Consider the following 14,247-nt stretch of genomic DNA (forward strand, 5'->3'; position numbering starts at 1 on the left):
CTAGAGGACTTTAAAAGGCTAAAGGTGAACTGAATCTTTGCCAAGTTAGCTTTTCTTTACAGAAAGTACCTGCTTCAACGTAAAGTATTATTATGATAATCTTTTACCTAGGCTTCTTTACCCATAATTTATATGGTGCATATTATGTACAAAACTAAATAGAAATTCTAAAGTGATGATTGTTGCACACCTATAAATTTAATAAAATTCATTAAGTAATTAAAAAAAAGAAATCCTAAAGTCTTTGTATTCTATCCCAATAGATAAATCCTTTATTTATTTATTTATTTTAGCTATTTTAGGGCCACACTGCTGCATATGGAGGTTCCCAGGCTAGGGGTCGAATTGGAGCTACAGCTGCCAGCCTACGTCACAGCCACAGCAACGCAGGATCCAAGCTGCGTCTGTGACCTACATCACAGCTCAGGGCAATGCCGGATCCTTGACCCACTGAGCAAGGCCAGGGATCGAACCTGCAACCTCCTGGATCCTAGTTGGATTTGTTAATCACTGAGCCACGAAGGGAACTCCCTAATTGTTGTCCTTGATTCTTCTCTTTAACTCAAGCCAGCTCACAACGTGGCTGGGTTTCTGTGAGTGCATTCACAGATGCAACAGTGGCATTGCTGTTCTCAAGTGATTTACTTCCCAACATTGTGTAAAATAAACAGGCAGGACAGACTTTGTTATTTCCTCTATAAAAAGGGAGCTGAGAGGAACATAGACCTATTTGTGTATCTTCAACTCACTCTCAGCAGGGAGACATTTTAGTGGAAAAACACATGCAGAGGTCTAAACACCTGACCCCTGACAAGGCTGTTAAGAGTAGTCACAGCCGCTCTAAGCCTCTGAGTCCTCAACTGCTCACTGAGGACATAAAACCCTTACTTTGTTTAGATTGATTTTCTCAGCAGTCATTAAAACCCAGTGTGAGGGCTCATATTTGATATCCCCAGGCGTCTCCAAATAGATTGGCAACAGATTCAAACACAATTGAGAAACAAATGGTTGAAAAAAAATATTACTGGGAAGAAAGAAAGGTAGCAACCATGAGATATAACTTAATAATGTCAAGGTGTATATGCAGGGTTTCTTACCCAGGGAGATGGGTGACTTCAGGTGGTCCATGACCCCCTGGATATTATATGGAAACTCCTATGTGTAGGCACCTGTATTTTTTTTTAAAGTTCATTTTTCAGGTCTTCAAAAGGCTCTGAAACTTTTCCTTCTCTCCCAAATTGAAACTGAGTGTGGTGTCTTTCTGAATTTTTTAGTGAGCTTGGCTAAACCTTGTTTTGTATCATGAAGACATTTTATGTACTGTTTGTGTTTAAGTTTGCATTCCTCAGCCCATTTAAAAGCTTGACTGAACACTATTTAGAATTCAGTCAAATGGCTTCTCTCAGAAGCACTCATTCTGCCCTGTGTTCATTAATTTTTTCTGCCTCAATTTATAACAGTTTTCTATACATAATTAACATCTTCCAGGCACCAAACTCCTAATTAAATATGCTGAAATGATTTAGGATTTGGGGCTATATTGTGATTATTTCTAGCCAACAGAATTAGTTTTCATCTATAAGATCTGTCTAGCTGTTTCTGTCGCTAATGAAGGAGAGGGTCTCTGTCACCTTGGACAGTTTTGCCTAACTCTGGCTTTAACTGGTCAGAACAATAAACAAGTGACCTCAGGGCCCTCAGCTCTACTTGAGAAACCTTCAAATTCATCTTCACATTTGTTGTTTTGGTTTTGGCCTTCTACTACTCTTGCTGGCAGTCTTGATCCTTATTGCTTTCTTGCTTTTTCTAGAATAATCTGGAAGTTTTAAAACACCTTACTACTGACATTATTATATTGATTTTATAAGCATGTTTTAAAATAAGGGAAGGTAGCTGTTTTTAATAATGAAAATACTGTATTTGGTATGTGAAATCTTTGATAAGGTTTTGGAAATACTGTAGCTTAAAGGTAATTTCCAGAAAGGAGGGGGAAATGGTGAGCTATTAGTCGAAGAATACAGAGTGTCAGTTATACAAGATGAGTAAATCCTAGAGACTATAGTACACACATACACATACATACACAGAGGGCAAGAGAAAAACTTTGGAGGTAAATGGATGGGTCTATGGCATAGATTGTGGTGATGATTTCCTGGGTGTATACTAATATCTTTTTAAAATAATAATTCAATGAATTTTATTTTATTTATAGTTGTACAACCATCCTCACAATCTTTTCTTTCTTCTTTTTTCTTTTTTTTTTTTTTTTTTGCTTTTTAGGGCTGCACCTGCAGCACATGGAAGTTCCCAGGCTGAGGGTTGAATTGGAGCTACAGCCGCCAGCCACAGCCACAGCCACAGCCACATGGGATCCGAGCCGAATCTGCTACCTGCATCATAGCTCACAGCAATGCCGGATCCCTGACAAACTGAGCGAGGCCAGGGATCAAACCTGAATCCTCATGCAATAGTAGTCAGATTTTTTTCCACTGCGCCACAATGAGAACTCCCATGCCAATGTCTCTTGATTTTTTTTTCTTAAGCTTTATTTAAAAAAAACCTCAAATATGCATACTCTCATACTAATAGATACTGAGAAATGAGATAGCATAAAATTCTCTAGACCAAGGTTTTGGGGGTTTCTTAACTATAGCTCCTTGGACAGTTTGGTAAAATCATTCCCCAAATAATATTTATAAATAATATGTACAATGAAAATATATAGTATTCAAAGGACACTAAATATATTAAAATACAGTTAAGATATTTAAAATTTATATAACGTGCTTCTTAAGACATGAAATATCAAGGAGGAGTGCAAATCTAGTATAATTTTGTAATAGTGAAAATATAAATGATATTTCAAGGAATCTGAAAGAACTGTATAAGGATATGAACATACTGCCTTTTATTGGTGACAAAAGTTTTAACTACTGTGATTTGTTGCTTGCAGTCATGAAAGGAAATGCTAAATTTCACTTAGGGAATAACGAAAATAGAGATGTAATTTTTTTTTTTTTTTTTTTGCTCTTCCAAGTTCATGTAGCCCTGAAGTCTTGGCCTTGAGAATAAGAGTCTGCCCAGAACTCTCAGGCCTTGAGACTAAAGCCCCCAGTCTAGCTTCCAGCAGGCAGCATCAGTCATCCGTCCCCGTAACCCCCCCGCCCCCCGCACTTCCCCACCCAACACACCTTTTTTTTTTAAGGTGAGAAGGGTAGCACTTACCTTCCAGGGTCTCACACTGGACCAGGTTGACGTAGTCCTGCTGGGTCAGGAGGCCAGCTTTGCACCCTCGCACCAAGCCCTCCAGGTAGCCATGGTCCACATTGAAGTACAGCTCAGCGCCCTCAAACATGGAGGAAGCGATCACTGCCGACCTAGGCTGAAACAGCTCTGTGTCCTGACCAGCCCTGAAGACGTGCACCAGCCTGGAGAAAAGTGCTTAGCTCTTGTCAGGAGTTATTGGGAAGTGATCTCTCAGCTGATAGTCAGGGTTTTCATGACTAGTTTCCTCCGCTTTCAGTGGCTTTCAACACCATGAGCTCAGTCCTGTTTTTACCTCAACAGTGAATCAGCTAGATAACCTTAGTGAACCCAGGAACCAAACCCCTGCTATGAGGCGGGGGAGGAGGTCAGGTGAGGGCGGGTCAGGGCTCTGCTCCTTCCCTGCCAGAGCAACTAGCGCCTTCCCAGCTTCGCTACTAGAACCCCTGCTACAACTGAACATTTTGTAAACTTTTCTCCCCATGTAAGCTTCTGAGGTTTCCATTGTAAATGACATTAGTTTTAAACATCTTGAGAACTATTAAAAAGAAAGGGAGGGCTTTAAAAAATTAACTTAATGTAAATAGATCAAAGGCAAGTAGGCAGTTTGGAGATCCTGGAGAAGCTAATTCAGCAGTATGGGGTGTTTGTAAAACAAAAGGCCAGGAATGCCTTAACGTGGCCAAAGCCTGGTACCTGCTTCTCTCCCCACCCCCAGTCTAGGGACGGAGACCAGAAAACAGTCCTGGGAGCAGGTACACAGTCTTGTGATTCTATAGTAATAAGCCACTACCTTTGAAACATACTAATATGATAGTATTACCCACATTCCAAATAAGGAACCAGATCTCAGAAGCCCTGAATGCAGTTTATTTAAGCCAGGACTTAATTGTTGTTTCATGCTCTAAAAAAGAGTGTTAGTTTTCCTCTATGCTTAGCTCAAAAATTCTATCAAATATAGAGTTCCCTGGTGGCCTAGCAGTTGAGGATTTGGCATTTTCACTGCTGTGGCTCTGGTCACTACTGCGGCATGGGTTCATTTCCTGGTCTGGGAACTTCTGTATATTACAGATCCTGATCACAATTTCACATATGTAGTGTTTCACTTTCACATATGTTGTGTCAAATTCTTAACTGAAAGGTCAGAAATTCGCCAGTCTCTTCTCAATATTTCCAAACTGAAAGAAGCTCGGTATGATTGAGTCAATGTAAATTCTGTTTTAGTTGTTGGAAATCACAGAGAACCAAACAGTGTAGAACTTTGAATGTATTCAATAAACAGAAGTTATTATTTTCTTTTTCATTATCCAACCCTCCCCCCAACATACTCAAACTCAAAACTCAAATTCAAACTCAAAACTTGACCTCAAAACTCAAAGCATACTCAAACTCACACACACCCAAACTCCCTGGGTATGTTTTAGATTGAATTATATATGAATTTACCACTTTGGTAAATTAAAAAAATGATCGTGGAAGTTCACATGTGATGCAGCGGGTTAAGGATCCAGCATTGCTGCAGCTGTGGCATAGGTTGCAATTGTGGCTTGGGTTTGGTTCCTGGCCTAGTAATTTCCACATGCAAAAAAAAAAAAAAAAAAAGTTGCATAACAACAATTTTATATAGTTCAATTTAATACAAACTTACAATCAAATAAATAAATTATTAAAACAAAGACATCATTTCCTAATTACTTTTATTTATGCACTTGAGGTAATTTATACCTCTTGTATGTATATGGTAGATATTCTGTCTAAAAGGGTGCATGCAACTCTGGTTTTCATGATGTCCCAATGGTAGATTAGAGGGGGCCATAGTGGGAGTTTTTCACCATGAAAAGAGGCAAAAGCTACAAATTAGGGTTTGATTTGTTGCTGGTTATTGTTCAGAATTAAAATAGTGATGAAAGAGTTCCCACTGTGGCAGGATCGGCAGCATCTCTGCAGCACCAGGAAATGGTTTGATCCCCAGCCTGGCACAGTGGGTTAAAAGATCTAGTGTTGCTGAAGCTGTCAAGTAGTTTGCAACTGCAGCTCAAATCTGATCCTAGCCTGGGAAATCCATATGCCTCAGAGCAGCGAAGGAAAAAAAAAATGATGCAGAAAATGCCATTAATGGAAATTAAAATTAAAAGTGTGTGGTATCTATAGTTACATTGTGAATTGAAAAAAAATTGAAGAAATAGTCTTTCAGTATTCAAAAACCATTGTCTGACTCAGCAAAGAAGCCCCTCATGTTACATATGTCTTCATCATTTCATCTTTGTCCTACTCAGTAATATAAATAAAAATATCAACCAACAATCATTGCAACTACACTTGTTTGTCAGTTGCAACCACAGGTTGACAGATACTGGAGATGAATAAAGATCAATGGAAACATACTGTGGAGTTCCCTTGTGGCTCAGTGGGTTAAGGATCCAGCATTGTTACTGATGCAGCTCTGGTTACACTTTTGGTGCCAGTTCTATTCCTGGCTGAGGAACTTCTGTATGTTGTGATTCCTTGTGTGGACAAAAAAAAAAAGATAAAGTATGGCTTAATAAACAAACAAAAAAATGGAAACATACTATGAAAATCAATCGACTATATGGAATTTATAACAGAGTATTGTTTTATTGTTATTTGTGCATTGGGCAATACACATGCTGTATATTAATAAAATATGTGATAAACATATACAAAGATGTTGGGGGGAGAGCCAGTTGTTAAATATTTACAGCACCACACAAAATCTTCATAGTTTTGCTAAGAACTAATCCTGACGTCAACATGCTCAAAAAAGAATGGATTTGGTGTGAGTGTGTGAGAAAGACTTCAGTTTGCCATATTTTATATTAATAATCAGAAACATGTTTTACATGTCTAACATGTAAAATGATAGACATTTGCTTCCTCTGCTTTTATGAAGTTGGAGGAAGAGACAGGCCAAGTATTTCCTTTTTCTTCTCATTATTCCTCTAACCTCGAAAAAGCAAAATGTCTCATTCCTGCTAAGAAACTCAGTACAGTGAAAAATACCTGGAGCTTCTTCATAAATGGGTTCTTTCAAGAGTTCCCTGGTGGCAGCCAGGAACAGGGGCTTCTTCCTTTCTCTCTCTCTCTCTTTCTTTCCCTTCCTTCCTTCCTACCTTCTTTCCTTCCTTCCTTCCTTCCTTCCTTCCTTCCTTCCTTCCTTCCTTCCTTCCTTCCTTCCTTCCTTCCTTCCTTCCTTTCTTTCTTTCTTTCTTTCTTTCTTTCTTTCTTTCTTTCTTTCTTTCTTTCTTTCTTTCTTTCTTTCTTTCTTTCTTTCTCCTTCTTTCCTCCCTCCCTCCTTCTCTCCCTCTCTCCTTCCCTTCCTTCCTTCTTTCTTTTCTGTTTAGGACCTTACCTGTAGCATATGGAAGTTCCTTGGCCAGAGGTCGAATTGGAGCTGCAGCTGACACCACAGCCATGGAAACACTGGATCTAAGCTGCATCTGTGACCTATGCCATTGTAGCTTGTGGCAAAGCTGGATCCTTAACACACTGAGCCAGGCCAGGGATCAAACCTGCATCCTCATGGAGACAGCGTCAAGTTTTTAACCTGCTGAGCCACAGAGAGGAGAGGACTCCAGGAACAGTGTCTTATTCATTTTTCTTTCAAGTGCCTAGTACATACCTTGAGGGGAATAGATATTCAATAGCTACTTGTTGGATAAAATTGACCTCACAGAAGTTTTAGTTCCACATTTCTATAGGAAACACTATATTTGGAAAGTATATCTGAAGAATGAAGGTATTGTGTGGTTTTTGTAGCATGATATACACATAGGGTATATAGGATTTATTATTACTTTCTGTCAATTTTAAGAGCTCCCAAGAGTCATTATCTTCATAACCATTAGAGGATTAATTTATTCTTTTGAAGAATGGGGATTCTTTTTTAGAGAGATACAATGTCTAATCTCTTAAGATTACAAAGTTTCATTTTATTCTTTTTTTCTTTTTTCTTTTTAGCTTTGCACCTGCCGCATATGGAAGTTCCTGGGCTAGGGGCTGAATTGGAGCTGCAGCTGCAGGCCTACACCACAGCCACAGCAACACCGTATCAAGCTGCATCTGTGACCTACCATGCAGTCTGTGGCAACACCAGATCCTTAAACCACTGAGCAAGGCCAGAGATCAATCCCACATCCTCTTAGATACTAGTCAGTTTTGTTACCACTGAGCCACAATGGGAACTCCCAAAGTTTCTTTTTAGATGAAATAGGCTCTCCTGAGAATAGTGAGGAAGGAAGGGGAACCAGGCTGCTTCCCGTGAGAAGTCAGTCCTCTGGACATCACCATACAGTCAACTGAGGCAAGCCAAATTTTTCCCAAACTCTGAGGTCATTGTCCAGAGTAGACAGCCATACCCACCCTCAAATAGTTCCTAGGAGTGTCTTTAGAGGCACTATTGTTTAGGATACACCTTGGGGTGGGCCCAGGATGCCATTCTCAAAGACACAGTCAAAGGCCAAGGCAAAGCCCTTTCCTAAAGCTATTAGCACTTAAAATAAATAAACAAACATTAAAACTTTTTGGAGTTCCCACCATGGTGCAGTGGGTTAAGATTCTGACTGCAGTGGCTTGGGTCTCTGCAGAGGTATGCATTCAATCCCTGGCTTGCAGCAATGGGTTAAGGAAGGATCTGGCATTGACACAGCTGTGGCATAGGTCACAGCTGCAACTCAGATTCAATCCCTGATCTAGAACTTCCATATGGCGTAGGTACAGCCATAAAAAACAAACACCCCCCCCCCACCAAAAAACCCCAATAAACCTTTTTATTATAGGACATTTCAAACATATATAAGAAGAAACAATGCTATAATTAACACCCATGTATCCATCACCTTGCTGCAACCACTATTCACTCAGGGACAATCTTGGTTCAGCTTTATATGGCTCAGGAAGCTCTTTCCCTATAGGGGCCAAATGGCAAATATTGTAGCCTTTGTGGGCCATATAGTCTGTTGTGACTATTCAACTCTGCCCTTGTAGTGAGAAAGCAGTCATAGATAATGCAAACATTACTGATAAAACTGTGTTCTGATAAAACCTTACTGGAGTTCCCTGGTGGCTCAGCAGGTTAAGGATCCAGCATCACTCCAGTGGCTTGGGTCATGGCTGTAGTAGTGTTTGAGCCACGGGTGCAACAAAAACAAAGCAGAACAAAGCAAAACAGAAGAACTTTATTTACCAAAGCAAGTGGCAAGCCAGATTTGGCCTCTGGGCCATAGCTTTTTCCCTGCTCTGTATCATTGCTCACTTCCCTCCTTCCCTGAATTATTTTCAAGTAAACCTAAGATATCATATTTATTTTATCCATAAATATTTCAGTATCTCTAAAAGATAAAGAACCTTAGACAATTATATAATACTGTTATATGTACGAATTATGTAGTATAATATAATCATAACCTATTATACCTGAAGTTATTCAGGCAATCCAGTTAATATCCAAAGTTCTCAATGTATTTTTTTTTTTATATTTTGTTTGAATGAGGAGACATTAAAATTGAGTTATATGTCTCTTAACTTTCTTTTAGGTACCTCTTCCCTCCCACTAGCCCTCCTTTTGCTTAAGAAACTTTTTCATAAGTTCTAGAGAGTTTTCCACAGTTTGAATTTGCTAATTATATCCTGAGGTGTCATGAATCTTGTTGCTCTAACTCCTGTTATTTCTACAAATTGGTAGTTAAAATATGTGCAGCTAGATTACTTTCGTGTTTTTTTGTTTGTTTGTTTTTGCAAGAATACTTCACAGCAGTGTTGAAGGCTTCCATCAGAATGCATGTATGCATGTAACATGTCTCTCTTTCTCTCATTTTTTTTTTTTCTTTTTAGGCTGCACCCAGGGCATATGGAGGTTCGCAGGCTAGGGGTCTTAATTGGAGCTACAGCTGCTGGCCTATGCCAGAGCCACAGCAACGCCAGATCCAGATGCGTCTGTGACATACACCACAGCAATGCCGGATCCTTAACCCACTGAGCGAAGCCAGGGATAAAACCCGAACCTCATGGTTCCTAGTTGGATTCATTTCCACTGCACCATGACTGGAACTCCCTCCCTCTTTTTTTAAATGTTGTCGGCCATTTATGGTTATCACTTAGATCTGCTGTTTCATTCAGTCACAAATGATTGCATTTTAGTTTATTATTCCTTCTGCACTTATCTGCTGCAGAACTTACAGAAAAAAGCCTTTTCAAAATCAACTATTTGTTATGCTAGTTTACATTTCATATAAGAAAGAAAGGATAAATACTAAACTTGTCCCATTTACTTACCAATTTTCCAAAGAAGTTGGTTCCCTAGCACCCTCCAAAAGTAACAAATAATGTTTTTAAAAATATATTATTATTATTATACTATTATTTTTTTTAGCTACACCCATGGCAGGAAGAAGCTCCCGGGCCAGGGCTAGAAACCGAGCCATAGCTATGATACCCTGAATCCTTAACTGCTAGACCACGAGGGAACGCTAAAAAAACCCCCTGTTATTAACTTAAGGATTTAAGCATAGTCATCATGTTCTTCACCATATAACCCTTGTGATCTGTGACAACTTCCTTTCTTTCTATAATAACAGACTGTTCCATGCTCATTTTGTATAATTTTTGCCCCGACCTGAAATCAACTGTTTCTCCAAGTAGTTCTGGTTTAACATTGCAGTTCTCATTGAATGTTCAGAAAAAGGCAAAGTCTGTGCAGGGAGTGGGCAGTGGGACAAGTGGTGTGATGGCCCCACATTCTAAGGTGACTGATTTCTAAGATTTAAAGGGTCATTTTGGTTTTGAACCACAAGAGGTCACCATAACATTACAGCAAGCATTTTTTTCATCTTATTTACCTGTCAAAAAATACAATTCCGCTGAGTAAATTTGGAAAATTAAATGGCTTTATTCAACAATTCATGAACCAAGAAGCATCCCATCATGCAACTAGCAGGAGGCTCCCATAAGTGGTACTTGATGGAAGGCTTTTATGGACAGGAAGGAGGAGTGAGGAAGTCATTAATACAGGGAAAAAAGGATTATTTTGGGCTAGGGCAATTTCTTTGGGGAGAGAGGAGACCCAAGGATTTTATTATGAAAATTACTCTACTTCCTGGGAGTTGGGGGTGGGAGTGGAGGAGAAGGTCCATATTCTAACCAGAAAGTTCCATTTGATTAAGATTACATTTCTGAGGAAGGTTTTAGGTTAGGTATTAAATCTAGGTTTGGTATCATGGCTTTAGCACAAGTGACGCCATTTGGGTCTATGGTTTTCCTCTTTAACCTACATTACATATAACTTTTCTCATTTAAAAAAGTGACTTTGCACTTTAAACAAGTGACTTCTAGTTGTTTACATCAAAAGATGTTTTTGAACATCTCAGTGTGGAGGTGTTCTACTAGCCCCAAGATCTTACTTTGCTACCCAAATCATCACTGGTAGGCACTACGATGAAAGCCTTGCCTTTCATCCTCCTAAACAGCAAATGATTTTACCTTTTTGTTTGTTATTTCACAGGCTGGTTCCATACCCTCCATGTATAATACAACTTGTCTTAAGGATCTACAATTTTTTTTTTTAAGGGCTGCACCTGTGGCATATGGAAGTTCTTCCCTCACCTTGCCTTTAAATATGATTTCTAATTTTTGTTAGGATGTGTAGGATATTTGGGGGGCATGAGCCACCTGGCTCCTTGCATGGCCATGCAATAAACTTTTTCTGCTCCAAATTCTAGAGGTTTTTGGTTTGTTTTGGCCTCACTGTGCATCAGGCACACAGACTTGAGCTAACTGTGGCACAACGGGTTGAGGACCCAGCATTGTCACTGCAGCAGCTTGGGTTGCTGCTGTGATATGGGTTTACCTTGCCCTGGGAATTTCCGCATGCCACAGGTACAGCCAAAAAAAAAAAAAACCAAAACACAAACAAAAAAAATCAGGTTGACTCATTCTGTGTTTTGAATTAATTCTCTAGAGAGTTAAAATGCATATCTCAGGACGAATTTCAATGACCCTGGATTCTTGCATCTTCCCATACACATAAAAGCATTAAACTCAACTTGAGGTATCTGTTTTTTTTTTTAAATATAATTAGCAGTAATATTTAAACAAGATGTATGCTGGACTACATGTATTCCCAGCCCCAAATTCATATATATGTACTGGGTCTTCCCCCACTTCTTCAGAGCATTTAGAGCCCTCTGAGAGGCTATTCTCTGGGCCAAGTCCTCAGTAAGTTCCCCAAATAAGATTGAAACTCACTACTATTAAATCATGGGTCTGGGAGTTCCCATAATGGCTCAGTGGAAACTAATCCTATTAATATCCATGAGGATGCGGGTTCAACCCTGGCTTCACTCAGTGGGTAGGGGATCCAGCATTGCAGTGACCTGTGGTGTAAGTCACAGTCTCAGCTCGGATCCCATATTGCTGTGGCTGTGGCATAGGCCAGCAACCATAGCTCCAATTTGACCCCTACCCTGGGAACTTCCATATGTCACAGGTGTGGCACTAAAATGCAAAAAACAAAGAAAAAAAAAGAAAAAGAAAATTCGTGGGTCCTCCCTCCCTTCCACTAGTGAACAATTTCTTGAGAGATATTCTGTGAGGGGAAAGGAAAGCTCTGTGAACAAAGAGGTTACATAGTACATCCCGCCTTGGACAATCAAAGTGCATGTTAACATGTCACTGAGAAGGATACTTTGGGGCCTTCCCAGGATAGGCACTCCCCCATATTCTCTGCTTTAGCCTCTCTCTGAAGTATAACGTGTATCTTATTGGAGATTTACAGGAAGATAGTGACCTGACCACTCTGTGGACAGCTGCAACAGCAAAGGATTTCAGCAGGAAGAAATTTGCCACAACCAACCACACCCCTCCCTCACTTTGCCTTTAAAAAATGCTTTGCAATTTTGGTTCAGGGAGTTCTGGGTATTCTAGGGGAAACAAGTCCCCCTTCTCCTTGCATGGCCTTGCAATAAAATTTTCTCTGTTCCAAATTTCGAGATTTTGGTTTGTTTGGCCTCATGGTGCATAGTGCACACAGACTTGCCCTAATAAACACAGTGAAGCCCATGAGAAGTCCTTTGGTGATTAAATCTGCTTAACATTAAAACAGCATTTTCCAAACAACTGATTGGACGATGGCTCCTTTTGCTTGGGCAAATAATGTCTTTAATAACCTGAAGAAGCAGTATTTTTTGAGGTATTATTTGAGAAATTCTGATTTATAATATTACTTTTTAAATGCTAAAAAATTCACATCATTCTATTCTATGATGTTATCGTACGATGTTATAAAACTCACATCATACTATTGTATGATGAAATATTCATTTTTCGCTTTAATTATATATTTTTGAATTCCTATGTATTTTAAAATACTATAGACTTACTATGTTTTCTTCTGCCCTCCAAATAGTTCCCATTTTCAATTTTTTGCTGTCTTGATGGCAGACATCCCAGGACCTGTCTTGCTACAGCAGTAAGCTTGTATGGTAATCACATGAACTAAAGATGGAAAATATATCAGTAAGAATAAAAAGTGGCATTTTTATGCTGAGAACACTACTTCTATGAGAAAATATGAATTAAGAAAAAAGAATTACTAGGTAGAAAGGTCATTATTTTTACATTATATCAAGGTCATTATATATTATGTATATATTATTAAAAATGTCACAGAGAAAAGATTTGTAATCAGAAAAGTTTTTATACATACAACCTTATAGTCTTAGAAAAGGAAGGGATATTATCAAAAAATAATTTGAGGGAGTTCCCGTCGTGGCGCGGTGGTTAACGAATCCAACTAGGAACCATGAGGTTGCGGGTTTGGTCCCTGCCCTTGCTCAGTGGGTTAACGATCCGGCGTTGCCGTGAGCTGTGGTGTAGGTTGCAGACGCGGCTCGGATCCCGCGTTGCTGTGGCTCTGGCATAGGCCAGTGGCTACAGCTCCGATTCGACCCCTAGCCTGGGAACCTCCATATGCCGAGGGAGCGGCCCAAGAAATAGCAACAACAACAACAAAAAAGACAAAAGACAAAAAAAAATTTGATAGAATGTCATACCAAGTGAAGAAATGTAGAAGAACTAATAGTTTTTTGGCGACTAATCATTAAATTTACAGATATCTCCAAGAATTAGAAGTATCTATTTCCTAATAAAGAAAAACATGTTTCCATGAAACTCATATCAACTAGTTCTATTTCTGAATGATATAGGGTTTTTTTTAAAGGGTTATTTTATTTAGTTTTCCAAATTCTCTTAAAAATGTTACAAAGTGGCTTTTAAAATATTTGAAATTATTTTTCACTTTTTTTCTGGAAAAGAAATTTCCTGATGTAAGAATTCTCCAAATGCCACATATAAAGCTATAAAACACTGGAAATTATAGAAAACTTAGGCGCAACAAAAATAGCCTTCTTTATGAGGTACCACCTCACATCTGTCAGAATGGCGGTCATTAACAAGTCCACAAGTAACAAATGCTGGAGAGGGTGTGGAGAAAGGGACACTCTCCTACACTATAGGCGGGAATGTAAATTGGTAAAACCACTATGGAGAAGAGTATGGAGGTAACTTAGAAAACTGTACATAGAACTACTATAAGCCCTAGCAAACACACTCTTGGGCATATATCCGGACAAATCTTTCCTTGAAAAAGGCATATGCACTTACATGTTCATCCCAGAACTATTCAAAATAGCCAATACAAGGAAATAGTATAAATGTCCTTCCACAGATGAATGGATTAATATGATGTGGTATATATACATAACAGAATACTACTTGGCCATAAAAAAGAACGAAATAATGCCATTTGCAGCAACATGGATTGAACTAGAAACTAAACTGAAAGACAAATACCATATGATATCAGTTATATCTGGAATCTAACATATGGCACAAATGAACTTTTCCACAGAAAAGAAACTCATAGACTTGAAGAACAAACTTGTGATTGCCAAGGGGAAGGGGGAAAGAGTG

The 14,247-nt window shown here is 39.0% G+C and overlaps 1 protein-coding gene across 1 annotated transcript in view; it reads right to left on the reverse strand.

Moving 5' to 3' along the window:
- ATP6V0D2 (ATPase H+ transporting V0 subunit d2) overlaps positions 1–3,813 on the reverse strand; it is a 55,823-nt gene extending 52,010 nt beyond the window's left edge. The window contains exon 1 of the mRNA XM_047782945.1: positions 3,226–3,813. Coding sequence (XP_047638901.1) covers positions 3,226–3,355 — 130 coding nt within the window. The 5' untranslated portion in view covers positions 3,356–3,813. The remainder of the gene's footprint in view (positions 1–3,225) is intronic.
- Between the last annotated feature and the right edge of the window lie 10,434 nt (positions 3,814–14,247).

The sequence above is a fragment of the Phacochoerus africanus genome, chromosome 6 (genome assembly GCF_016906955.1).
Source record: "Phacochoerus africanus isolate WHEZ1 chromosome 6, ROS_Pafr_v1, whole genome shotgun sequence".
In the NCBI taxonomy this organism is placed as follows: Eukaryota; Metazoa; Chordata; class Mammalia; order Artiodactyla; family Suidae; genus Phacochoerus; species Phacochoerus africanus.